A 25,523-nucleotide genomic window follows, 5' to 3' on the forward strand; every position below is an offset into this window, starting at 1 on the left:
CCCATACAATGGAATACTACTCAGCAATAAGGGAGACTTGATAACTTAGAGGAATCTCAAGGACATGAAGCTGAATGAAAGAAGCCAGTCTTAAAAGGCAATATAAGTGGACAATATAAGTCCATTTATATGACATTCTGGAAAAAGCAAAAGTATACCAACAGAGAACAAGATAGCGGTCGTCCGGGGTTAGATGTCGGGGAAAAAATGTGAGAACGTGGGACATGTGGGTTTTGGGGGTGACAGAACTGTTCTGTATCCGCAGTGATGGTTACAAAAATTTTAAACTCATTTTTTTTTAAAACATCCTTATTGGAGTATAATTGCTTTACAATGTTGTTAGTTTCTGCTGTATAACAAAGTGAATCAGCTATACATATACATATATCCCCATATCCCCTCCCTCTTGTGTCTCCCTCCCACCACCCTCCCTATCCCACCCCTCTAGGTGGTCACAAAGCACCGAGCTGATCTCCCTGTGCTATGCCGCTGCTTCACCGAGCTGATCTCCCTGTGCTATGCCGCTGCTTCCCACTAGCTATCTATTTTACATTTGGGAGTGCATATATGTCCATGCCACTCTCTCACTTCGTCCCAGCTTACCCTTCCCCCTCCCCGGGTCCTCAAGTCCATTCTCTATGTCTGCATCTTTATTCCTGTCCTGCCCCTAGGTTAGTCAGAACCATTTTTTTTTTTTTGAGATTCCATATATATGTGTCAGCATACAGTATTTGTTTTTCTCTTTCTGACTTACTTCACTCTGTATGACAGACTCTCAGTCCATCCACCTCACTACAAATAACTCAATTTCGTTCCTTTTTATGGCTGAGTAATATTCCATTGTATATATGTACCACATCTTCTTTAACCATTCATCTGTCGATGGACATTTAGGTTGCTTCCATGTCCTGCCTATTGTAAACAGTGCTGCAATGAACATATTGGTACATGACTCTTTTTGAATTATGGTTTTCTCAGGGTATATGCCCAGTAGTGGGACTGCTGGGTCTTACGGTAGTTCTATTTTTAGCAAAACTCATTTTTAAAGAAAGATATGCATAGCATATAAAGACAGACTCAAATTCAGTGGAGATCATTTAACTTTTTAACAGGTAGATACACTTGTGGCCCTTTAATAAATTCTGGAGGAGACCACTGCTCTACACAAACAGTGAATGAATGTTGGCTTCGTTTTGCCTTTCAAATCAGGAAAGAGAAAGAACAAACTAATGTCTATCTGGGAGAACAAACTGAAAATAAAAAGCTGCTTCATATTAGCATGTATTGAGCAAAAGTTCTTCCACAGACTTATTCCCATACTATAATCTGCACAAAATATAGAATGTCTTTTGCCTTCCAGATATCCAAATAAACAAATGAGTATTTAAAAACACTGTACTTTACTGCTAGTAATATAAAAGTTAGCCAATAAATGGGGTAAAAGGAAAGGGAAACTTAGTATCCAGAACTTAGTATCTTTCTATCAACCTATCTGTCATCTTAATTCTCAAGACACTCATGTAAGCTAGGTTTTATTGTATCTATAAAGTGGATAGGGAAAATAAGATGGGGAAACAAAAGTTCAGAAAGGTTTTGCCCGAAGTCAAGCTAACTGCCTGGAGAGAACTGTAATTAATTACACAGCTAATAAGTTACAAAACCAGGATTTGACCAGGACTGTCTAACTCTAAAATCCATGCCCTCTCTACAATAGAAATCTCTGACTCTCGAAAGGATTTAGATGAGATCTCTACATCTCTAAAGGATTTAGATGAAAATACACAATATAAGGGCAAGCTTATGTATGAATATATTCTTAGTATAGTCAAAGATGTGCATTCTTGAAATGTTTTTGATACGATACACAGATGTTTTCATTTTCAAAAGTTTTCATATTTAAGAATTGTAGTCAAGCAACTGAAATAAATTATTTTTAGAAGTCAGTTAACTAAAGTTTCTAGCCATCAACAGTACTGTAACTCATGGGAAGTACATTCTGAGTTAAACTTTGGACTGAACATACATAGAGAAATAACTGTTCTTGCCATGTAACATTTCTTAGCACCCACTATGTTCAAAGCACTCCACTAGAGGTCAAAGCCAGCATAGAGCCTGCACAGACTAAACCCTCAACAATTATTTTCTGAATAAATGAATAAAGCCTGGAAAGGAAGCTAAGCATACACAAAAAAATCGTTAAACAAGGCCAGGACAAGACAGTGGCCACATTCTAAGTCAGCACAAGAGCCAGCTGGTGTCAGAAAGTGAGTACTGTGCCACTGTCACTCTCCATCATTTCCACGTGCAAGAATAAAGTAATTTGGTACCTAAAGCTATAATCGGAGGTGTCGGAATGAAGATTAATATTAAAACCAGGCAGGCATCAAACATCACTAAATCAACCACATGCATTAACTAAAATGAGGGGCCTGATTGCTCTGTAGGCACGCACGTGCACGCGCGCACACACACACACACACACACACACACACACACACTCACTCTCTCTCTCTCTCTCTCTCTCTCTCTCTCTCCCTCCCTCTCCCCTCCTCTCCCCCCTCTCCCCCTCCCTCCCTGCTCAACCCCTCTCCCCACCCCCCTTCCCTTGAAGGGAAAAAAATGAAATGAAACAAAACTAATTTATCCCTTTCATATTACGGACTTGCTCCTGGGTATCTCTGCCATGTGGTACCCATTTGTTGGTGTCACATGCTTCCACTTTAACACACAGACACGTATTGAAACCACTTTGTAGTCCCATTTTTGCTGTGAGAGAAGAGTCCAACAGGAATGCCATCATTCAGAGAGCTTAGCAACACAAACTGGAAGCTCTATTTTGGTAACCTTTGCCTTGGAATACTTCTGTCCTGATCTCCAAATTATGTAAAACCTGCCTTTCTGATAAGAGGAGCAACATCTGGTTTAAAGACTCAGAATTAAAAGAAAAAAATTAAGTGATTTTGATGATCAGAATAATGAAGTTACAATAAAAAATACAAGACTTAAAAAAAATTATATTCCATTCAAGAAAGGTTTCAGGATGTTTACAGCTCACGCATATACAATAATGAGCTATATATGTTTAAACTCAATTTTGCAGTATTTTAAGGAAAGGCCACTGACTTCTAGGGCTTTATACTAAACCCACCATAAGAATTAGATTAAATACATTATTTAGGTGCCCCCTCCCAGCTCCCACCACTGATTGGCTGGTTTTTCACATCTCTCCCAAGTGCTACCATTCCCTCTAGACTTGCTTCCTCACATCTTGCTAAGACATTCCCTCTGAATTAGCTGGATTGAATTAAAAGAGAAAATAACCACATACTCAGTTCCACCCAGAATTTCTCCTTGGAGAAACTGCTAGGCATAATAAAATTCCCACTTCCTAGTATTTTGCACTGAGAGACCATATTACATCACAGGAAGTTCACTGACTGCATGCCGCAAAATAAGAACTATTTAAATTTCATTTTAAAACTAGGGTTTGTTGGAAATGCCTCAGTTCTTTATAACTCAGTTAACAGACCTCTTGTGTCATGCCATCAAACAATTCTGCTTTTTAAATAGGCCTGCCAAGTATGTCAGCCTAAATTACCAGTGTCTTTCACAGACTTCAAAGTACTGCCTGGAGAGGCTGATGTAAACCACCCAGAGAAGGGGTGGCTGGCTACGATTCTGGAAGCTGAAAGAACATGCCAAGTGATTTTATAAAAGAAGAAAAAACGAAAAAAAGTGATATGTGATGTCCCTTAGTAAATGACTATCACATACAACTCAAATTTTTCGAACAGCTTCTGCTTAGTGTAGATTCTCTCTCACCAAAGTACCAATGATTAAAAGCAAATTAGGGGTGTTAGGCAATGTTATCGTTAAGTGGCACAGAATGCAAAAGGATAAGAGTCTTCAAGAGAAGCTTTCCATCTCTATTCTCACATTCACCGAGAAGCCCAAATGAAGATGCTAGGAGAGGGCTTCCCTGGTGGCACAGTGGTTAAGAATCCACCTGCCAGTGCAGGAAACACGGGTTCAAGCCCTGGTCCAGGAAGATCCCACATGCCGCGGAGCAACTAAGCCCGCACACCACAACTACTGAGCCCGCGCTCTAGAGCCCGTAAGCCATAATTACTGAGCCTGCACGCTGCAACTACTGAAGCCCACGTGCCTAGAGCCTGTGCTCCACAACAAGAGAAGCCACTGCAATGAGAAGCCCACACACTGCAACGAAGAGTAGCCCCCGCTCACCGCAACTAGAGAAAAGCCTGCATGCGACAAAAAAGACCCAACGCAGCCAAAAATAAAATAAAATAAATAAATTTTAAAAAAGAAAAAAAAAGATGCTAGGAGAAAGCCTACTGGGAAACCAACAGAGCTCCCAGGGCAACTGGTGGCTGACACTGAGCTTGAGAATAATAGCCTGGCCAAGCTCAGAAAATGAAACAATCACTTTGATTTTTAGTCTATTCCATCTAAAAAATTTCTTTAATATTGGTACCCATGAGACTAGTATAGCTTATATTACAAATTTTACTTATCTTCAGAAGAAATTCAGAGTAGGCCTAAAGATTCACAAAAGCTGTAAGAATCCTGTCAAGACACAGACTTTAAAAAATTAGATCTAATATGGGAGAACAGGAACCTTTACACACTGTTGGTAGGACTGCAAATTTGTAAAAAATCCTTTTTAGAAGAGAATTTGACAAGGTAGCAAACATATAATATGCATATCTATGGACTGACCAATTCAATTTCTAAAAACACATATTTGTATAAGGGTACAAGGATATTCATTACAATAGACATATTTTAGCAAAAACCTGGTAACAATCTAAACAGTCATCATAATAGTTTGAGTCAATAAATTACAGTATATCCATATAATGAGATACTGTGCAGCCATTAAAAAGAATGAGGTGGACAGAATGTGTTCATAGGAAAAAAGTACAGAAGACAGAAAAAGCATAATCCTATTTGTGTAAACACCAGAAAGAATTTACCTGTATCTGTGGCTATATAGAGAAATGTAAAACATACGGTTGCATATGCACAGAATGTCTGGCAACTAATTCTAAGAGTAGGATTTGGGAGAAGCTGGATATGTGTATTTTTTTTTTAATGTGAAAACAACAGAATTACTCTTAATACATATTTGTGAAAGTTCTTAAAGATATTACAAATACATTTTCAATTTTAAAAACAAACATAATAAAACCTAAGAACAATTTTCCTTAAAACACTTCTATATTACGGCACTGAGGTAAAGACTTTTTTTCTTTTAAATAATGCTGAAAGCCAAGAAACAAATGTGAGGAAAAATCTATGACCTTCTCAATGCATGAAGGAAAAGGTTACATCCTTGTGGGTTGGCTTTTATTTCGTTAACATAAACCTGGAATGGATTTTTATCTATTAAAAAAGTACGATATTCAATGCATGACAGAGCACATTATACTCATGTTAGCAGATCTTAACTATGTGAACCAAACGTACTAAAATAACTTTCTATATTAAAAATGATGGTATTCACACAGTTAAGATGCCATCACATACGCGAATGATGCTACTTCAAATACTGTTAATGTCAATGTTCCTTACACCCATATTTTTTGGATTATTAATTGGAAATTCTACATGCCAAAAACATGAGTGGTAAAATTAAACTAATCTAGACTGATGACATAAGCTCTCTTCAGAAAGCCACATTCCACATGTAGATGTGAGATAATCTTCCATTATTCAATGGCTGCAGAATTAATGGACAATTTCTCAGAGCTGAAGTATTTTACAAGCTCATAATGAAAATGCTTTCATTGAGCTTTTTATCACGCAAAGAATTATACAAAAAACTACGAAGACTCGGCCCCTAGAGTTTAGCAGGATACAAAATAAGACAGATACATGAAAGGTACAAACCGACAGCAAACAGAAGGAACAAACCAAATCATAAAAGAACAGTGAATTAGCTCTGTTCTATGCGGCCATGGTGGTGCCAGGAGGAGAAAAGAACAAGAATCTTAAATATACTTAAGTCAAAAAAAAAATAACTTTAAATGTAAAAGTTTAAAAAAAATTCTAGATTTCCATATCCAAACTAGGCAAGGTAAGAAGTAGATCTTTCAGATTTAGAAAAGTTTCAGGGAGAATGAGAAATTTTAGCAACTATTTAAGCAGCAGTTTGGGGGACAGAGGAAAGGTGGCTTGTTCCAGGGCTGCAGCAACGCTCTGGAGACGCAGGAACAACCTGAGCAATACAATAATTATTAAAACCCAGCAGTTTAAAAATTATTAAAATGCAGTAGTTAAAACTAAAGGGCAGTATGATTATCGGGGTTCTCCACCGATAAATGTCAAACTGACAACTGGATGACTGTATCATGCTAAATTTAAAACACCCTATATACTTGCTTTACGAAGCCAAAGTAAGTCTTCCTTCTTAGGCTATCATTCCTTTTAAACTTAGATTCAACCCCATGATGCATTTTCTCCTGCCATTTTTGTGAGCTTTTAGGCATCCTGGCAGCTTCAGTGACCACTGTGGAATAAACTGTGATGGCAGAATTCAATCTGCGTTTAATAAAAATCCAGAATGCTGGACTTTGCAAAATATAGTTGCATTTCTGGGCATGAAGATTAGAAATTCACAACTGCTCCTCTGAAGTAATTTTTTACTATTTTGTTGATAGTTTCTCCTCGACACTGAAAAGACAAACATAACAACTGAAACCAACCAGTTACTCACACAGCAGCCCGATCTGATAGCTTCAGTACAGCCTCTACTGGACTTCCCTGCTATAATAAAGCTGAAAATTTACCCCACAGCAGAGTCTGCATTCAACTTCTCGTTCCAAAGACACCGCCACTCTGCCCAACAAAAGGGATAAATCAGCTTTGTCCCTCGAGTCATGACTAATTTTTTTAAATGTTGCAGCAACTTCAGATCTTACAATTCAATAAATGCAGTGACTGGCTCAGCCTCTTAGAACAGGACTGTGTCTGGCTCAGAGTGGAAATCCTCACACTTGAGGAGGGTGCCTGAGTCCCTCACCGGGCAGCCTGACAGCCTCATGACATGGATGGCCAGTCAGAAAGTCCACGTTAGCATAAGAAACTGTCCGATAAGGTCAAGCACAAAAACACGGACTAGGAGACTTCCGTCTACTCTTACAGAAACGCAAGTCAGACAGAATTTGTGGAAGGCATATTGAAATCCAATACAGATTCCTCTTCCATTTCCATTTTGGAAGATACACTTGCCTACACAAAAACCATGAGGCTGAGAGCGTTGGGTTTTCCTTAATGTTACGAAACAAGTTAGTGGCAGCTGTCACTCCCTTCTCTGTGCTATCAGGGCACCTTGTACACTCCCTTGGCAACCGTTTCTCTCATGTTCCAAGCAGCCCCTGGCAAAGAAAAGGAACTAAAAGATACTTCCTCCCAGTACAACAAATGAGACTGTCTTGCCATACATCTCCACCCCTTTTAAACCAGCAGTTCGAGTACCGCCCTCACTAGTGAAAATTTGGGACATTTTCACAGTCCCTAGAAAACTGCTCTGTCATTTCACTTTTGATGGTCTAGATTTTTTCTTTTTTCCTTCAAAATTGTTTCATTATTTAGGAGGAAATGGCTACTTTAAATCCAACAGAGAAATGGTTCCTGGTTCGAGAGACGGTAAAAACATATATGCTCAATTCACTGAAAAGAAGTGGGTGATGAATTGCTCAAAAAACATTCCTGGACTTCCCTGGTGGTGCAGTGGTTAAGAATACGCCTGTCAATGCAGGGGACACGGGTTCGAGCCCTGGTCCGGGAAGATGCCACATGCCGCAGAGCAACTAAGCCCGTGCACCACAACTACCGAGCCCGCGTGCCACAACTACTGAAGCCCGTGCGCCTAGAGCCCATGCTCCGCAACAAGAGAAGCTACTGCAATGAGAAGACCGCGCACCACAACAAAGAGTAGCCCCCACTCGCTGCAACCAGAGAAAGCCCACGCACAGCAATGAAGATCCAACACAGCCAAAATTTAAAAAAAAAAACCCAACACTCCCACTTTCTTAAGTAAATTCCCACATTAGGACATTTTGGTTTTCTTTTCCTAAAAAAAAAAAAAAAATAGTGCACAACAGAAGAAAAACCAATTAAGTTCAAAGTTAGGATAAAAATGAGCCCCAAGTGCCTTAGCAAGGTGATATTAACACTTTAATGGCCAGCAAAGGTTTTTCAATTCATTCTCAAAGAAAATTTCCAGAGACCAAGAAGCTAGGTTTTGGGCCTTAGGGATTGCTAATATGCTGATAGTCAGAGCAAACACCAAACGGTGCTTATTACGTGGCTGGAACTTTTCAAAATACATTTAATTTTTACAAGTCTACTGAAATAAGTGCTATCATTATTCCCATTGTACAGATGAGGAAACTGAGGCACCAAGAAATTAAATTAATTGTCCAAAGTTAAGCAGCTGGTAAATGGCAGAACCATGACTCAAACGCAGGCGCTCTGGCTGCAGTCTCTCATGGAACCGCGGTGCTGGGCTGCCTCTCCTGCAGAGTCCTCTCTGTACACCAGATGACAGGCAGGGAGACCACAGGTCCCTATTTATAATAATCCATCAGAAAAGCTTCTGTTATGAAATAAAACCAGGCCTACCTAAACAGGAAGCACACTCCACATAAACTAAAGCAAACCTGTTTTCAAGATGGTAGACTTACTGAGTGCATCTACCTCCTCTTATTCCTCAAATCTCATTGATATGACAGAAAATTTTAAAGAAAAACAATAAACCATGATGGTGTAAGACAACAGGCAGAAGTGATATCAGTTAAAAATGGATTGATGTGGAAAACAGAGCAGAATAATCACAACTAAAATCAGGTATAAAAGGTTTGCTACAGAGATAGGAACTACTCTTCCTGATGAAACGAAGTGTAGCAGAAAGACAAATCTTTGAATTAAAAAGTATATGGATGGGGTTTCTGGAACTATCCCCAGGGTGATTTGTTAAATGATGGCCTATAGCACTTGTATTTAAGAACAGCTCTCTTTCAACCTCCAAGCACGGGCCTTCCCAAGAAACACAGAGGAAAAGAAAACCAGCAAAGGCACCTCTACCCAGGACTGCAATACAGTAAAGTGGTGTTCCATGCCTACAGCGAAACCTTCCCTGTGGCAACTGTGGGGACCGCAGCTCGCGCCTCACCCTCACCGTCCAGGCTCTGAGCTGCCTGCTTGTGAGCATGCCCAGCCCTGCAGGGAGCCTTTGCAATTAGGGAGGAGTCCTGTTGCTGAAACAGTATTACAGAACTTTTGAGGAAATCTCGAGTAATTAACCTAATCCTATATTTAGAAATATTAAAGGATCACCAAGGATCAAAACAACATAAAACTCAAAGAACTAGGATGAAAGGTAACAAGTCAAAGTTAATAGAAAAAACTGACATTGCAATTACAACAAATTCTCAGTTATCTATACCAATGGATGATTTGAGGTATAAGAACCCTCAAAACTATTTGCAGCTGGCACTGAAAATGTCTTCTGATTTCTATTACAGCACATTTATCACCCAAGGAAAATTCTACATAGAACTTTTATTCTCTAAGGATATAAGCACTGAGACCAAAATTCTGGCCCTAGCTCTAAGTCCCTTATTTTATGCAGCCTTGCGCCAATTACCACTTTTCTCTCTTAATTTTCCAGTATATTAAATGGGGACAATATTTTGTCCCATTAGCCTCAAAGAGATGTTTTAACAATCAAAAAAGAAAAAGTACCTTAAAAAATTTGGGTGGGGGGGCCTTCCCTGGGGTGCAGTGGTTGGGAGTCTGCCTGCCAATGCATGGGACACAGGTTCGTGCCCCGGTCCGGGAAGATCCCACATGCTGTGGAGCGGCTAGGCCCGTGAGCCGTGGCCGCTGAGCCTGCGTGTCCGAAGCCTGTGCTCCGCAAAGCAAAAAGCACCATACAAATGCAAGGTGACACTGTTAACTGAAGAAAGGCTGCATACTGGGAGCACATGGAATCCAGCCTAGGCTGGAAGGTTTGCAATGGACAGTCCACAGGGTACCTTTATAGAATCTATTTCCTAAGACAGGCCGATTTACAGTCAATAGTTCTTGGCTACTTTCTAGTAGTTAGAATGACGCCATGTTGTCCTCTTCAGGAGAAACTGAGGAAAAGGCCCCCTCTTTTGTCAACTGATTCAAAAGAACACATTCCGAATTCTGCAGAGTCTGGGGTAAGACTGAATAAATACTGCTAGGACTTCAACTGTTAAATCCAGGGAATCAAAGAAATACTGCCAGTAATTTAGTCATTTGAGGGCACTGCTCGCCAAGAGATATCACATATGCAGCTCGAGCAGTCAGTCGGACTTATATAAGTTGAAGACATGGAGAAGTTTGAACGAGACAGGCTTTCTTGGCAATCAGGTTTAAGGACTTACTAAATACATAATATATTTATTAAATAATAGCTACATTCCAAATATTAGACAAAGCAACTTGCTGTACTAACAAGTCCAGACCATCTTCAAAAGAAGCAAAAACTGGTAAAACACATTTACAATCACTGGTACAACAGTAATATGAACAATCATTGTTAAACTAGAATAGTAAGATATCAAGTACGTCAAAATGATATGCATATAAATCACATGACATAAGAAAAACAGAAATACTCCATAGTGCTTTGCAAGTTGAGGTTTTAATAGGGTTCTTCATAAACATTATTAAATTCTCTGTTAAAATTTGCTTTCCATTAAAAGTAAGAGATATTACAATCAAATATCTGGCCCTTGCTTGGATTGATTCACATAAATCAGTCATGAAAATTAAACTTATGAGATAATTGGGAAAATTCAAACACTAGCTGGATATTTGATGATAAGATATAATAATGGCATTGGATTATTAAAAACAATAGTGGTAGCCCTTACCTTTCATAAATACAAACTAAAGTGTTTGTTGATAAAATGATGTGATGTCTAAGATTTATACTAAACGAATACGAGGAAGTGGGTTGGAGTATAGATGAAAGAAGTCTGGCCATGTGTGAGTTCATAACTCTTGAAGGTGGGTGCTGGAATCACAGGAGTAATTACATTATTTCCTCTATTTTTATATACAGTTGAAGTTTTCATAATAAAGAATGCTTTAAGTATACAAATCAAAGGTGACTCATTCTTACCTCTGCTAGAATCTTTTATTACAATGTCAGAGATTTCAAACAGTTTCAGAGGAAGGGGCATCTTCCGATTCGCAGCTATGGTCTTTAGGAGGCCAGGAAGAAGGGTAGTGCGTGCCACCTACAGGAGAAGACATGAAATTGCACTGACCAAATAGGAACCAGACATACTTGGTTATTAATCCATGGTCTCACAGGAAGACACTTTTGGAAAATGCAATGCCTAAATATCCAAGTCATTTTTAATTTTTAATTCCAGTACTTCATATCCTGCTTCATTTCACAAAGTAATTGAAGTAAATTACAAGAAATACAAATATTTAAACAGTTTTAACATGAATTAACCAAATTTTAAAAAACCAGGACCAGGGAAAAAATGTAAATGCAATTAAAATACCAGGACAATGAGAAAAACAGAACACAAATATGTAGGCACTAAAAACCCACACAGCTGCTATGGGCAGGCTGTGACTACAGTTTTCAGCTTAGTAGCCAAAACAAATAGGAAAATGTATAGTTATTTCATTCTTAATATTCATAAGAAATACAAATACACATTCCAATTCTTAAAAAAAAAAGGGCAAAACTTCCCCTGCTTTTGTCTGTGAAATAAATTTCTCATTCTAAGCTGTATGAGATACGTTAGCTTCCAACACATCATGTTACCAGAAGGTTTTATGGGCAACGGTATTACATCTGCAGTCAGACTCCAACACCATTATCTTTTGCCCAGACTCTGCATGAACTTCCTAGGATGATTTCTCTGCTTCTACTTTGCCACCTTATGATCTATTATTCTCCCCACAGAGTGACCCTTTAACACCTAAATCAGATCACAGAACTCTCCTGCTCAAAAACGTCCAATGGACTTCCATCAGATTTTGAATAAAACCATGCCCTACATGGGACTTTATGTGAATCTGGCCCTAGCCCCCTCTCCAACCCCGACGCCCGCTGCTCCCCCGGTATACTGCGCGTGCTCCAGCCACACGCTGCCATCAGGATCCCATCCCAGGCCTCCACACGTGCTCTTTCCTCTGCCTCATACATTCTTCCTCTAGATTCGTATGTAGCTATCTTACTTCCTTCAGGTCTCTGCTCAAAGGTCTACATGGTCCTACATGGGCCTGCCCTGCCCACCCTGGCTAAAACAACAGCCCCTCTTAGATCCTGCACATGTAACATTAAGCCCTTAAAAGGACTTGCTAGATTGTGTTGAGGAAAGAAGAGAACACAGGGACCTCCCTGGTGGCGCAGTGGATAAGACTGCATGCTCCCAATGCAGGGGGACCGGGTTCAATCCCTGGTCAGGGAACTAGATCCCACATGCATGCCACAACTAAGAGTTCGCATGCCACAACTAAGGAGCCCGGGAGCCACAACTAAGGAGCCCATATGCTGCAACTAAGGAGCCCACCTGCCGCAACTAAGACCCAGAGCAACCAAATAAGTAAATAAATATTAAGGAAAAAAAAAGAAGAGAACACCTTTCCTACTATATTTACTCTACCAGAAAGCTGCTATTAGCCTTCAACTCAGTGCTTTCTGAAATATGGCTCACTTTCCCAACCAGAAAGGAAGTGTCCAAACCATTCACAGAACAAAACTACAATGTTAAAGGAAAGCTTAACTTACTAGAATAAAAACAAGCCACTTTTGTAGATGACTCTTTTAGGTGTTTTTTTCACTTTGTTTTATAGATAAGATTTATTTATTTAAAAACTCACAGCAACACAAAAAATTAAACCTGAATCAGATCAAGCTCCTAGATCTAACTCCAATTTACTGAAAATATAGGGGACCCCAGGAATATAGTCAGCAAAATCCTCAATGTGAGAACTCTACAGGATAAGTGACCCAGTTTCTTCCACAAAGTGAAAGGGGGAGGGGGAGAGAGGGAGAGAGATGAACGGTTAGAGGAGCAACTTGTGAATTAAAAGAGACTTAAGAAGCACATCAATCAACTTTAATGTATGAACCTCATTTGAACCCCAAATCAAATAAACTATTTTAAAAAAAGACAACTGAGAAAATTTGAACAATAATTGGATATTTGAGGATATTAAGGAATACTACTGCTAATTTAGGGGGATATGGTAATTTTCTGTAATTGTGTTTACAATAATTATAGTAAAATTTTACATACTTCAGTAAATAACATTTCTCTTATTTCATCCATTCTCTAGTATAACTACTACCAGAAAATAGCCCAAAGTTAAGAATTATGCAAAAGAAAGAATAAGCTTAGACAATAAATTGAGATACAAGACCATGAACAACTTACACTTATTTTAACCATAAATAAATATAAACCTGTTAGCCACACTGGTAACGGTAGGACGTATCTGTTCATAAAGGAGGAGTAAAATAGAGAATCTGTCAAATCTAAAAGGCTCTCATCTCTTATGTATTTAATGCAGAAATACTGACTCTTACGTGTGCTGAGCTACAGCTATCTAGAGTGACATTTAATGTGTTACTGATTTGTTTTCCTTCCACTTATATAAAATAGATACGATGTAAACCCTAAAGAACATAACATTACCACATTGTAAGAAACCTATCAAGCTTGAGAAATAAAACTGGGAGAAAAAGAAACACTTGGAAAAAACTCAAATAAAAATCCATTAAGATTTACTGAAAAATTTCTCTATCCAAATGAATTTGAACATCTCTCATTAAAGAGAACACCTCAGACGTCTTAGAAAAGCTAGTGGGCATCAGAAATCCAAATATAAAAATTATCACAATCCTTCTAAACTAGTGTAAAGATTCTTCAAAGTTCTGACACTGAATATGGAGAAAGAATTTATGTATTTGATGCATATTATCAGCAATTAGTTCTTAAGTCTAGCTCTAATCTGCCACATTAGTATGTAGCTCTATACATTAAATCTAACTTTAAAAAATCTAAATCTTAACATTTTTAGAACTTTCAGAATTTTTAGAACTAATCCAGACACTACTTTTACAAAAGTGAAAACCAAGATCCAAAGAAACTATCTCAAATCAGAGTTCATGTATTATTTTATAATTAACTTTCTGAAAAGCATTTCCTTCCAATTCTAAGATTCCCCTTGATTCTAGAAGACATGATCTTCTCTAAAGCCTGTTTTAAAAAACACTGAAATGCATATACAAGGAAAACAGAATGAGCTTACTAGTATGAAAGAGATAAGACGATTCAAAGTCATTAATAAGCAAAGATATTATAACTTTGAAATGCTCTCTTTTTATAGTTAAGGTCCGAATCTATCATGTAAATCACTGAACGTTTACTATCAAGGGAGTATCATTCTCATTTAAATATTCCTAACCTCCACATGAGACTGCCAATAAACTAGACAATGACAATGAAAGGCACAGTCAGCACAGTCCAGAACTGGCGTAACGATTTATTTCAAAAAGACTTAATGGAGGTACTGGGAACAGGTGTAGTTTCACTTATTACAAATGGATAGAAAAGAGATGAAACCTGAAAATAGTATTAAAAAAAAATCAATTGTGAAATGGAAAGTTCAGACAAGAAAGGCTGGGCTAGGTATAGGTAGCACAAAGCAAGTAAGAACCACCTATAAGGTTAATCAAGAAAAGATTATAAAATATTTAAAGAATTTTTGTCAGCAATGTATGTAAGAACCAAATATAAATCTATCCAAGAAGAAATTCTAAAGAAGCTCTGTGATTCTGCCATTTGAGATAAAATAACTAAAGAGACTTTTCATAACTCATGGACTGTCTCTCAGTTTTTACCCGAATTCTTAACTACTTAAAACTCTTACCTGAAATTCAGCTGTTTTAGGATTACTTATGAGGACTGCCTTTGTTGCAGAGATATCCAAACCCAGTTTATCAGCAATATCTTCTTGGGAGCACTAAGAAATACATAAAAACAGGTCAATATGGAAAAGCAATGACTAAATCCAATATAAAAAAGTATTTAATGCTGTAACAACTTTTGATGGCCTCATGGCAATGTAGATTATATAAGGTAAGCTAAGAATAAGCTGAGAATAAACATATATCAATTAAATTCAGGTCCACAGCAGATGCAATTTAACATTAATAATTCTCTTACAATGAGTTCTAACCATGATGCAGAGCTAAAGTACATTTTTCACATGGAGCTGGTGGTGTAACCTGTACTTGGGCCCCCCTAAGCTAGCCTCCCACTGACCTTACCAGTCGAGTCTGCTACAATCCCCTACTCATTCCCTGAACTGTACACTTTTCCTTACCTTTACCTGAAATGCCCTCCCTGCCCGACTTGCTGCCTCCCCACCCCCTGAAAGATTCTACTTAAAAGACATCTCTTCCACCACTTCCATAAAAATAACCCTAATGACTCCAGTCAGAAATTCTCTCTCCCTCCTTGGTGCTCATATGACTTTGTGTTTTGACTACTATTGTAACCTCTGCAAAATCTGTACTGACTTGTGATAGAATGGTGGGACTAAGAGCAGAATTCCCATGGCCTCAACTACGTCACTTAACTTCCGCGCAGGTGTGCTTGATAAAGCTCTGGGTAATGGACAAGCTCCTAGGCACTCACCCACCAAAAAGAGAAAGATGCCTGTCACCCGCAAAACCAGGATGGTAGGCAGAATTCTGAAAATAAAACTCAATGACTGTGAGATAAAGCAAATACAATACCTGGCACAAACTAAGTGATCAAAAAATATTAATGATGATAACTAATGTCATTATTAAGAATAAACAATTATCACATATATTAATGTTAACATTGAAAGAGTTTAAAACTTAACATGAAAACTGATGTACCATCAGTTACTCTTTTCTATTTTCCAACGTTAGGTTGGAAAATAGAAAACTGTCCTCAGGACTAGTGGTCTGTATTTCACTTAGAAAAAAAGAATGGGTTTGGATGCCAATGCCAGTTCTAATGACTTCTGCCTTGCTCTTTCAGGAAGGATTCTGAAGACACATCCAGGCACAGTAGAAAAGAGCTCCCTGCACCGCCATAGCTGCAGCAGTGGAGAATGGCAGCAGGCATGCTGGGATAACCATTTTTTCCTCCATAACATGGAGGAGTTTTAATAACAAGATTTAGACATAATGTGACCAGTTAGGAAATGCAATTTACATGATGCGATCTATTCTCAAACAGAACTAATACTGCCTGTATCAAAGAAAAAGGGCCCACAGACACATGGCTACACAGCTAGCTATCTGAGTGACCTTGCACTTTATCATGATGATGGACCATAAGGGATAAAGGTAAGAAGCAATTTAAATCAGGTATCCTGAAGCAGCAGTAGCTGGTATACAGGATGGAATGTTTATAAGAATATTTATGTGTTTATTTTAAATAAACACATTTACTTGTTAGAAAAAATAGAATAAGTAAACGAAGCCCATAATTTTTACAAACATTATTCTTAAATAAGGCTGAAGTAGGTTTTTAGTTTTAAAAGTGAGCTAATTTAAATGAAAATATTACAACTGGTATGCAGATACAGCAAAAATCATGATGATGATATGTGAATTACTTACACCTGGGAAGTCAAGGGCTGGGTTTTAGGAAGAGAAGGGCCGCTACTCTTGTGCAAAACTAGATATAAGGCCCAGTGATGTTTAGGTTTGCTTAGAAAGTATGTAACTTTATAAATACCTTTCATGTTGAAATTCCTATAGCAAAACTGTTACTACAAATCTGAAACTCTCTAGCACCTAATTCTGACCCCCGCCCTGTCCCGCCCCACTGTGATAAAGCGTTGAAGTGACCTTGGACAACTGAACAGACTGTTTCTGGCACTCGTGGTGGGACAGTTCAGTCACAGGCCTGGGGTACAGACAGACCTGTGCTGGAATCCCTGGTCCACAGCCAACTGGCTGCGCGAAGTGGGACAAGTTACCTCAATTAACTGCTGTGTAAGACAGAAACACCTACTTCACAGGGCTGCACTGAGAGATGGAATCATGTACATAAAGCCCTTTGTGGAAGACAAACTCTCTCTGCAGAGTAGCTACTTGTCAGGAGGCAGAGAACGTGCTCCCCCTTAGATGCATGGGGCTACACAGTTACAAAATTCCTTTGCCACTTAATTATAAAAAAATAGAATACATTTCTAAAAGAACAGAATACATTTCCTTGTGCTATTTTTTGTACATCAGTTCACATGGAATCACTGCTGCTCCTGACTGCATATGCATATGTGGGCCATATATGAATGACATGGTCCTCAAACCTAGCATTCAGTTTGACATAACAGAAAAGCACTCCTCAAGGAGTCAAAAGGCCAGATTCTGGTCATGGTTCTCCTGCTGTCTGTGTAAACTTTGCTGGGTACTTATCCTCTCTTGGCCTCCGGCTTCCTCACTGGCACAGTGCCTGGCATATAACAGATGTTCCATAAATGTTGTTGAATAAAAGATTTCTAAACCAGAAAAAGGAAGGTGTTGGGACTTCCCTGGTGGTGCAGTGGTTAAGAATCCGCCTGCCAATGCAGGGGACACGGGTTCGAGCCCTGGTCCAGGAAGATCCCACATGCTGCGGAGCAACTAAGCCCGTGCACCACAACTACCGAGCCTGCGCTCTAGAGCCTGAGAGCCACACTACTGAGCCCGTGCACCACAACTACTGAAGCCTGCACGCCTAGAGCCCATGCTCCGCAACAAGAGAAGCCACCGCAATGAGAAGCCCACGCACTGCAACGAAGAGTAGCCCCCGCTTGCCACAACTAGAGAGCCCACTTGCAGAAAAGAAGACCCAACACAGCCAAAAATAAATAAAATAAATTAATTTAAAAAAAAGATTAGGGCTTCCCTGGTGGCACAGTGGTTGAGAGTTCGCCTGCCGATGCTGGGGACACGGGTTCGTGCCCCGGTCCGGGAAGATCCCACATGCCGCGGAGCGGCTGGGCCCGTGAGCCATGGCCGCTGAGCCTGCGCATCCGGAGCCTGTGCTCCGCAACGGGAGAGGCCACAACAGTGAGAGGCCTGCGTACCGCAAAAAAAAAAAAAAAAAAGATTAAAGAAAAAAAAGCAAAAGGAAGGTGTTGAACTAGATCTGGAAGGTCCCTTCCAGTAAGAACATCCTATGAATTACAAAGGCTCAATAAAGTGACGTGAGAGAGGCTACATCTCCTCACCAGCCCTCTGTGTACTGGTCGTGATTCCCACCACTGCCTTCTGTAAACACCTTAAAAGACTGAGACATTTAGAGCTGGAATTGCGTTGCGGGGAGCTTTCCTGGTTGTTTTGGTTTTTGACTTACATCGTTAAGGTGAAACGGACTTGAATAGTCAAGAAGTACACTGTGGGCACCATAGCACAGCTCAGCAAGAGAGAGAAAGAAACTACAAATTGCAGACACATTTCGATATCTTCAAATGCTCGATCTGCTGGGGGAGGGAGATTTCTGTCTGATTTTGTAATAAAACTCATTTCCTGACTTAGGCCTTTCATGTCAGCTTTTCAACTCAAAGCAAATGTCTGTGAACATGTTCAAAGACAAAGAAACAGGCTTAACGTGGAGCAGTCCACAAGCCCTTAACCAGGGCGGCATCTAGTGGGTACAGCCACAACCAAATTAAGACCAAAAATTCTAACTTAATAAATTGGGTTACAAACTTCATTGTGAACCCTCAACAATTACATGAAACTCTAAAATTTAGTCCTTCGTGCTTTTCTGTGACTAAAAAAAAGAAATCTTCATTTCTCTACCAGAAATTACACAATCTCAGGTAACAAAGTGTTCTTTATAACTTTTTATAAATTCATATAAGGAATCACAGAACAAGTAATTCGGAGATTCAAAGAAAACAATGAGCAGGGCACCAAAAGCATGTACAACATACCAGAGCAAAGGTAAGTGCCTCAGTGAATCCAGCAGCTGCCATGTCGTGTCTCAGGAGTTCTGTGAGTTTATTTAGAGGAAACTGGGGGGAAGAAATTATTTCACCTCAATAAAATTTCCCACTTTTTTTTTATTAAACAAAAGAGAGATTTATAGAAAACTTGTCACTTAAAGGAAACCACCCTTCCATCTAATATGCTGCTCGTCCCACCATTTCCCCACCACACCGACCCCTCCCCATCACCACTACCCCAACACTCCTACCCAGACATACAAACCCCCCGTTTCTACCCCTCCCACACGCCACGTCTGCCTTCAGGCCCAGGATCCGAAAATGAATCTCCTACTTAGAGATGCAAGAAGGGCTCCAAACTCGAAACCTGTCTTTCTTCAAAGAACTAGTCATCACAGGTTTTCAACGTACTCTAATCAATCGGGCATCTGTTTTGCATCCTCTCCACAGCAAATGCCTCTCAGAGCAGAGCATGGCCAGTACTGCTTAATTCCTATGTTCTGTTTTTCTCGAAGCCTTCCTGGCATTCAATAATCAGTTTCTAACAATAAGGAGTGTTTATTTAAGGGTGCAATCTTACTTGATTAGCTATGGTGTATGTTTTCGGGAGAGTCATCTGAATGTTGTTATATCCATAAGCAATAGCTGCATCTTCTATGATATCACAGGCGTGGATAATGTCAGCTCTGGTTGGAGGGATTTCAATTTCAATCTGATTCCCATCGCCTATGACTTCTGACTTTAAACACATCCTGGTCAGAAGCTTGGCAAGATTTTCTGGAGTTTCTCTGAAATAGGAACGTACAAACCATAAACTTCACTGGATTATTTGAAACATGTTTATATTTTGTTTTAAAATATGCTACTACCTGAAACCTGTCTTTGTGAATTCCAATGGACACCAGACATCCTAACTGATGTTCTATTGTCACTTACGACTCTGAAGGGATATCAAAATTCTCTCCAAGCATTTTTTCAGGGAAATTAAGCAGTCATATGTGTACTTCATTCTTGAATTCTCTTCAACAGTAAATAAATAAATGAAGTTTTCAGAGCATACCTGATCCCAACTTTTTTGTTAATTAGATCAGCTCTCACCATCTCCTTTCGATAAGCCAGTTCCTTAGAGAGAAAAAGAGTTTGAGAAGCTGAAATCAGTCCTGCCAGATACAGCATTAGCCTCTTTCTAATTCAATTCATTATTGTTGTGGTTTCATTACCCTCCCAAGAAGTTGTCATTAGAGCCAGATATCAAAAATAAACTCAGTGCGCTTCAGGACATTACTTGCTACATTATATTCATACATGAACATTCTACTTGCTAGACAACTGGAACTCTTGGAAATATTATAAAATGCCAAACATTTTTCTCTTTTACTTGATCAATCACCATTCTCTTCAGCAAAACACTAGTGCATTACATCATTTCTAAAATGCTTACAAATCCTGCTGAAGATTTTCAATTTCACCTCATGCAAGTAGGTGTTTATGACCAAGAAAGAATAATTCATGTGCCATATTGGACTATCCATCATACTAAATCTAAGAGTGTTATGAAGTCATTCCTTTCCTATAATTTTTTTCAGGTGGGGAAAAGCAACTACGACCCAGTCCTAGCTATCAACCTGCTCCAGGACAGCCAGGCTGGGAGCATCTCATGAATTAGTACTCACTCTCCTTCAAACAGTACATAACTCTACCATGTGAGATAGGAACAAACACACATAAAATCCAGGCTTTTCAGCAACGTTGGAAACATACCTATGAGTATTTCTTATCACAAAATTACTCTCAAAATTGTAACCGCCACTCGCAAAAAGGCCATAAATTTAAAAACCTGTTTGGACTCAGGTAAGGACAATGGGCTTGCTATTCAAAATGCAATTCTCAGAGCAGAAGCATCATTATCACCTGAGTGCAGACACCACCATGTAAAGAAGCCCAAGCTAGCCTGCTGGATGAGAGGCACTTGACCTGTTCACCTCATTGCCAAGACGCAGACATGTCAGTGAGGCCATCCCAGGTCATCCAGCTGCTAGCCTACCAACCAGCTGGAGCCTAGCAGAGATTAGCCCAGCCAGTCCTGACCAGAACTAGCCAGCTGACCCCCAGAATCATGATATAAACAAACGATCGTTGTTTGAAGTTAGTAAACCTTGGGGTGGTTTGTTACATAACAAAAGCTAACTGATGATAGCAACTACAATCAATTAAAAAAAAAAACTGCTATTGGGACTTCCCCGGTGGCCCAGTGGTTTGGAGGGCTGACTAACCTTAAAAGGGGTGAGACTGTAAATTACCTAGGTACCTAGTTAATAAGGGAATAAACCACAGGCATTATGGCCATATAATGCTGTGGTATAATGTAGTGGGTTGGGAGTGAAATGTGGTATAATACAGTGTGTTGGGACTGTCTGGGCTTAAATCCTAGCTCCACCACTGACTAGTAATAGGCAAGCTATTTAACATCTCAAGGTCAAGGGCCTAATGATAGCACCCAGCCTCACAGGGTTAATGTGAAGATTAAATCCATGTAATACACACAGTATAGTGCCTGGCATGTAGGTGGGTGGATGCACAGATAGACAGAAAGACCAAAAGCACTCTATAGCTATTATTATTAATGTTACTGCTGTTGTCAAAGTCATCATCATCATCAAGTCACTTCTTCTATACTCACTGGAAAGGTATGTAATTTTCCATTAGGAAAAACTACCTCAGCTGCTTCAACCCTGAAAACAAAAATAAAGCCAGAAATAAAATTAAATATAAATAAAAATAAAACTTAAGGGGAAAAAAGGGCCATAAATTCCAAAAAATGTGTGTGGTTAACAAAACTTTCACTTGGTCTACAACTGCAGCCTCAACACATTCAATCTATTCACATTCCAACACTGCTGTCTGGATTAATCCTCCCACATACAACATTACTATTCCATTTCCTGTAGCTCCCATGTCTCTTCAGGTAGCACCCGCTTGATAAGTTTATCTCCCAGTCCTACAAAGCATGCATCCTTGATGAACACCTTGCCAATATGACACACACATTTCAGGCTTTACCAGGGTCATGCTGTTACACAATGAAAGCTGACTGACACAACCACTAAAATGCATATCAATTAAAAAAAATAACCAACACTGCCCATACAATTTCAGTCATGCTTTCTACAGTTATACATTTATTTTGAATTATAATACTCTAGAATAAACTATGATGCTAGTACACAGTAAGGGCCATATAGGTTTGATAAGCAATTTTTTAAATAAAAAATTAGCTTTGGAACAAATACAGTAGTCTTATTAGTATACACAGGATACATGCTTCGCTCTTATATACGATTCTCTATCTTTGTTTAGCTGTTCCTTCTGCTGATTCTCCATATTCAGTCTCAAATCCTTAAATACAGCTTAAATTTCATTGCCTCCATGAAGTCTACCCAGATTGCCCCAGCTAGCAGTAACCTGCCCTTACAAACGGCCAGAACATCACTGAAACTTTTTAAGGTACTTATCACTTTTTACTTTATACATTATTTGTTCATGTCTTAGCTCCCCAAAGAGATTATATATTCTAGTTACAGGAACCACATATTTCATCTTTATATTTAGCACAAGGCCTTAGTGCTCTGACTTCAGAACGACAGGCCATCATCGATAAAGATGCCGAACGAACTTACGTAAATTGATTCTCACAATATTCACTGAACGTGGTAACAATGATATCAAGAACTATTTTTGCCTGCAAAGGAAAAAAACAAGTATTATGGTAACCCATAAATATACTTTCTTCCATCAGCTGGAAATGAATTAATATTTAATATAATTTAGTCTCCAAACGTCTAAAACTGTATCTGTATATATAAATTTTAAAGAAAGAAGTGGAGTAAAAACTCTTGAGCTTGAGAGGCCCTGACCTTATCTTCAGGTGTTCTGCATTTATGCGCTTCTCTGACAGTTACAATCCATGACTGAGACAAATCATCTATTTCCCCACCCCCTCCCTTGGGTTGAGCAAATTTCAAGAAAGACAGATGGCTAACTATGGCAGTAAACCTTATCAGTCTCATAAGTTTCTGCAGCCAGATGCCAGACTCCTGGCCCAAGCACTTACTAGCTGTCTGATTTTGCGCATGTCACTTAATTACTGTCTTTGTACCTTTGTTTGTTAGGTAGAGATAATAAAAGTTCCTACCTCATTTGGTTAATACAAGGATTAAGAGTATGAGTGTGTGTGTGTATAAAACACATAGAGCGATGCCTGGTACACAGTGAAGGCCATATAGATTTGTCAATTTTTTTTTTTTAATTAAAAGAAAAAAATACAGTAACCTTATTGGGATATATGCTTTGCTTTTACATATACTTCACTCATATACAAGCTTCAGAAAAGATATCCAAGGTCTGCTAATGTGCAAATTTAAAAAAAGTTTTTAACAGGAAAAGCTATATTACCCTGACAATATTTCTGAAGGCGCATATGGTATATAAAAGTTATAAACAAAATATCTTACAAGGATCTCCAATCCTGTAAGATGTATGTGAATGCCATTTATCTGCCCTACTTCTATACTCCAGCCTTCTGCCATTCAAGTTTACCTTTCTTAATTTGCTTAATTGCCACCTCACTCTATGGCTTACTTAACCTTTGTAAAGAAAAAATATGCCATAAAAAAAAGCTTTCATAACAATCCAATCTAATATATAGTGACGAAAAGTGACTGAAAGATTAGTATTCTACATATTCTAGACATCTTTGTGTGTATAAACCCTTTATCAATTTGCTAAATAAAACTTGATAGCCAGTTGGTTTTAACTTTTTTTTTTTTTACCAAGTACACGAAGGTAAGATATTAGTTAGCATTCAAACTAAGCCAACTAAGATGAACACTTTATACAGATGGCATTACAATGTACATCCCGTTCTCTGTTTTACAGTAATGTATTTGGCTAATTCTCTCACAAGATGACAAGTTCCTTGAAGTCAAGAACATGTAACTCATTATTAAATTCATGGCATTGGAAAGATAGTAGGTGCTCACTAAACATTTGTCAACTGAATGAAAGCACCTTAACCAAAGTACAGAATAGCTACATCTTTCCAATTTTCTAAGTGGCTAAAGTATGTCCCCACCTACAAAATAAACATATTTTAAAGTTTAGCCACTTGGTCTTGGCCCAGAAGTAAAAATCTACCCTGACAGTACAAAAACAGAAAAAAAGTTTTATTTACCTTAGTAAAGTCAGTCCCTGTGCATTCAATAAATATATTTCTAGTATTTACTGTTATTTTGGAATGATGTCCTGCAACAAACACAAAACAATAAGGACAAAACAATTAGTTTCAGAAATAAAAGTGCACGAAAAAGCTCTACAAAACAGAAACTACAATTTAGTTTAGAACATAATATAAGCTGACACCTCAGAGGTAAGGAGATATACAACTTTCATTCTAAGCTCCCATTATAAGCTGGAGAATAAAGATAAAATAAAAACAAGGCTTTACTGAGTGCATTCCATATGTAAGGTGCTTAACATAAGCTGTCTCATCTCATTTTCACCATGATCTATGACAGGGCTGCAGGCAGGACAACTAAGATTCAGAGATTAAGCTCACTGAACATGATCACAGCTATTAAGCGGCAAGGCTAAGATTTGGGTTTGGATCTGGCTCACCCCGAAGCCCACTGTAAGTACTAGAGTCCAAGATCTTGAGGAAGAAAAGACTCTCCTTCCCATTGTGAATCAACTGAACCCCCTTCTCACTTCTAGAAGGGCAAACATCTATGGCTCTGATATCACTAAATTTTGTAAATATGTTCAATTTGCTTCTTCAACAAAAGCTTCAGAAAGGAGTTAAGAGCATAAAATTCAGTTTTAAAATTTTAATTTAACTATAAAACAGCAGGCCAGACAGAATTTGACTTTAACTAAATGAATTACCTGCTAAAACCACAATATCAACACCCTTTGGAGGAATATAACAGAACCCAGAGACTAGCACCAGAAAATATTTATAAACTTATAAATATGTATACATTTATAAATTACATAAAAATCACCAGTAAAATATTGAAAAATGAATGAAAAGAACTATTACAATAAAATCCACAAAAGACCTGAGATTCTCAGATTGAGTCATCTGACTGATTCAGTCAAGTCTACTGAGAATTCCACAGAAATGATAAAGAATAAGGGGGAAACAGCAAAAAACCTATGGTGCTTAAGAAATAACTCACCATTGATGACTGGAGGCATTGAAAGGACGACACCATTGCTATCATAGATAACCGGATACAGAGGTTTATTTTCAATTATATGTAAATAATGTTTAAGGTGGTTGTCAGTCTGAAAAAAAATTAAGTCAAACAAAATTAGCTTTTTATTTCTGTCACTGTAATTAGTTTACATACCTACCTAGCATAAAAAGAGGGGGGAAAAATCAGAAAAACAATAAAACAGCCCCCAAAGTTTTAAATGTATAATATTTTCTAATGTAAATTAATATCTCA

General features: G+C 38.6%; 1 protein-coding gene across 6 annotated transcripts in view; it reads right to left on the reverse strand.

Annotated features, from left to right (window-relative positions):
* Positions 1 to 25,523, reverse strand: part of FARSB (phenylalanyl-tRNA synthetase subunit beta) — a 66,115-nt gene that overhangs the window by 22,111 nt on the left and 18,481 nt on the right. For 3 of the 6 annotated variants that reach the window (XM_004262656.4, XM_033426781.2, XM_033426791.2), the window contains 9 exons: positions 25,251 to 25,359; positions 24,245 to 24,315; positions 22,692 to 22,753; positions 21,695 to 21,746; positions 20,075 to 20,136; positions 19,595 to 19,802; positions 19,003 to 19,083; positions 14,965 to 15,057; positions 11,186 to 11,303 (listed from right to left, as the gene is read on the reverse strand). In XM_004262656.4, coding sequence (XP_004262704.1) covers positions 11,186 to 11,303; positions 14,965 to 15,057; positions 19,003 to 19,083; positions 19,595 to 19,802; positions 20,075 to 20,136; positions 21,695 to 21,746; positions 22,692 to 22,753; positions 24,245 to 24,315; positions 25,251 to 25,359 — 856 coding nt within the window. Of the gene's footprint in view, positions 1 to 6,739; positions 6,862 to 10,934; positions 11,078 to 11,185; positions 11,304 to 14,964; positions 18,143 to 19,002; positions 19,084 to 19,594; positions 19,803 to 20,074; positions 20,137 to 21,694; positions 21,747 to 22,691; positions 22,754 to 24,244; positions 24,316 to 25,250; positions 25,360 to 25,523 lie in introns of those variants that run through there. The other 3 variants (XR_007478546.1, XR_004482874.2, XR_007478547.1) reach the window with 3 other exon arrangements.

Source organism: Orcinus orca, chromosome 7 (assembly GCF_937001465.1).
Source record: "Orcinus orca chromosome 7, mOrcOrc1.1, whole genome shotgun sequence".
NCBI lineage: Eukaryota > Metazoa > Chordata > Mammalia > Artiodactyla > Delphinidae > Orcinus > Orcinus orca.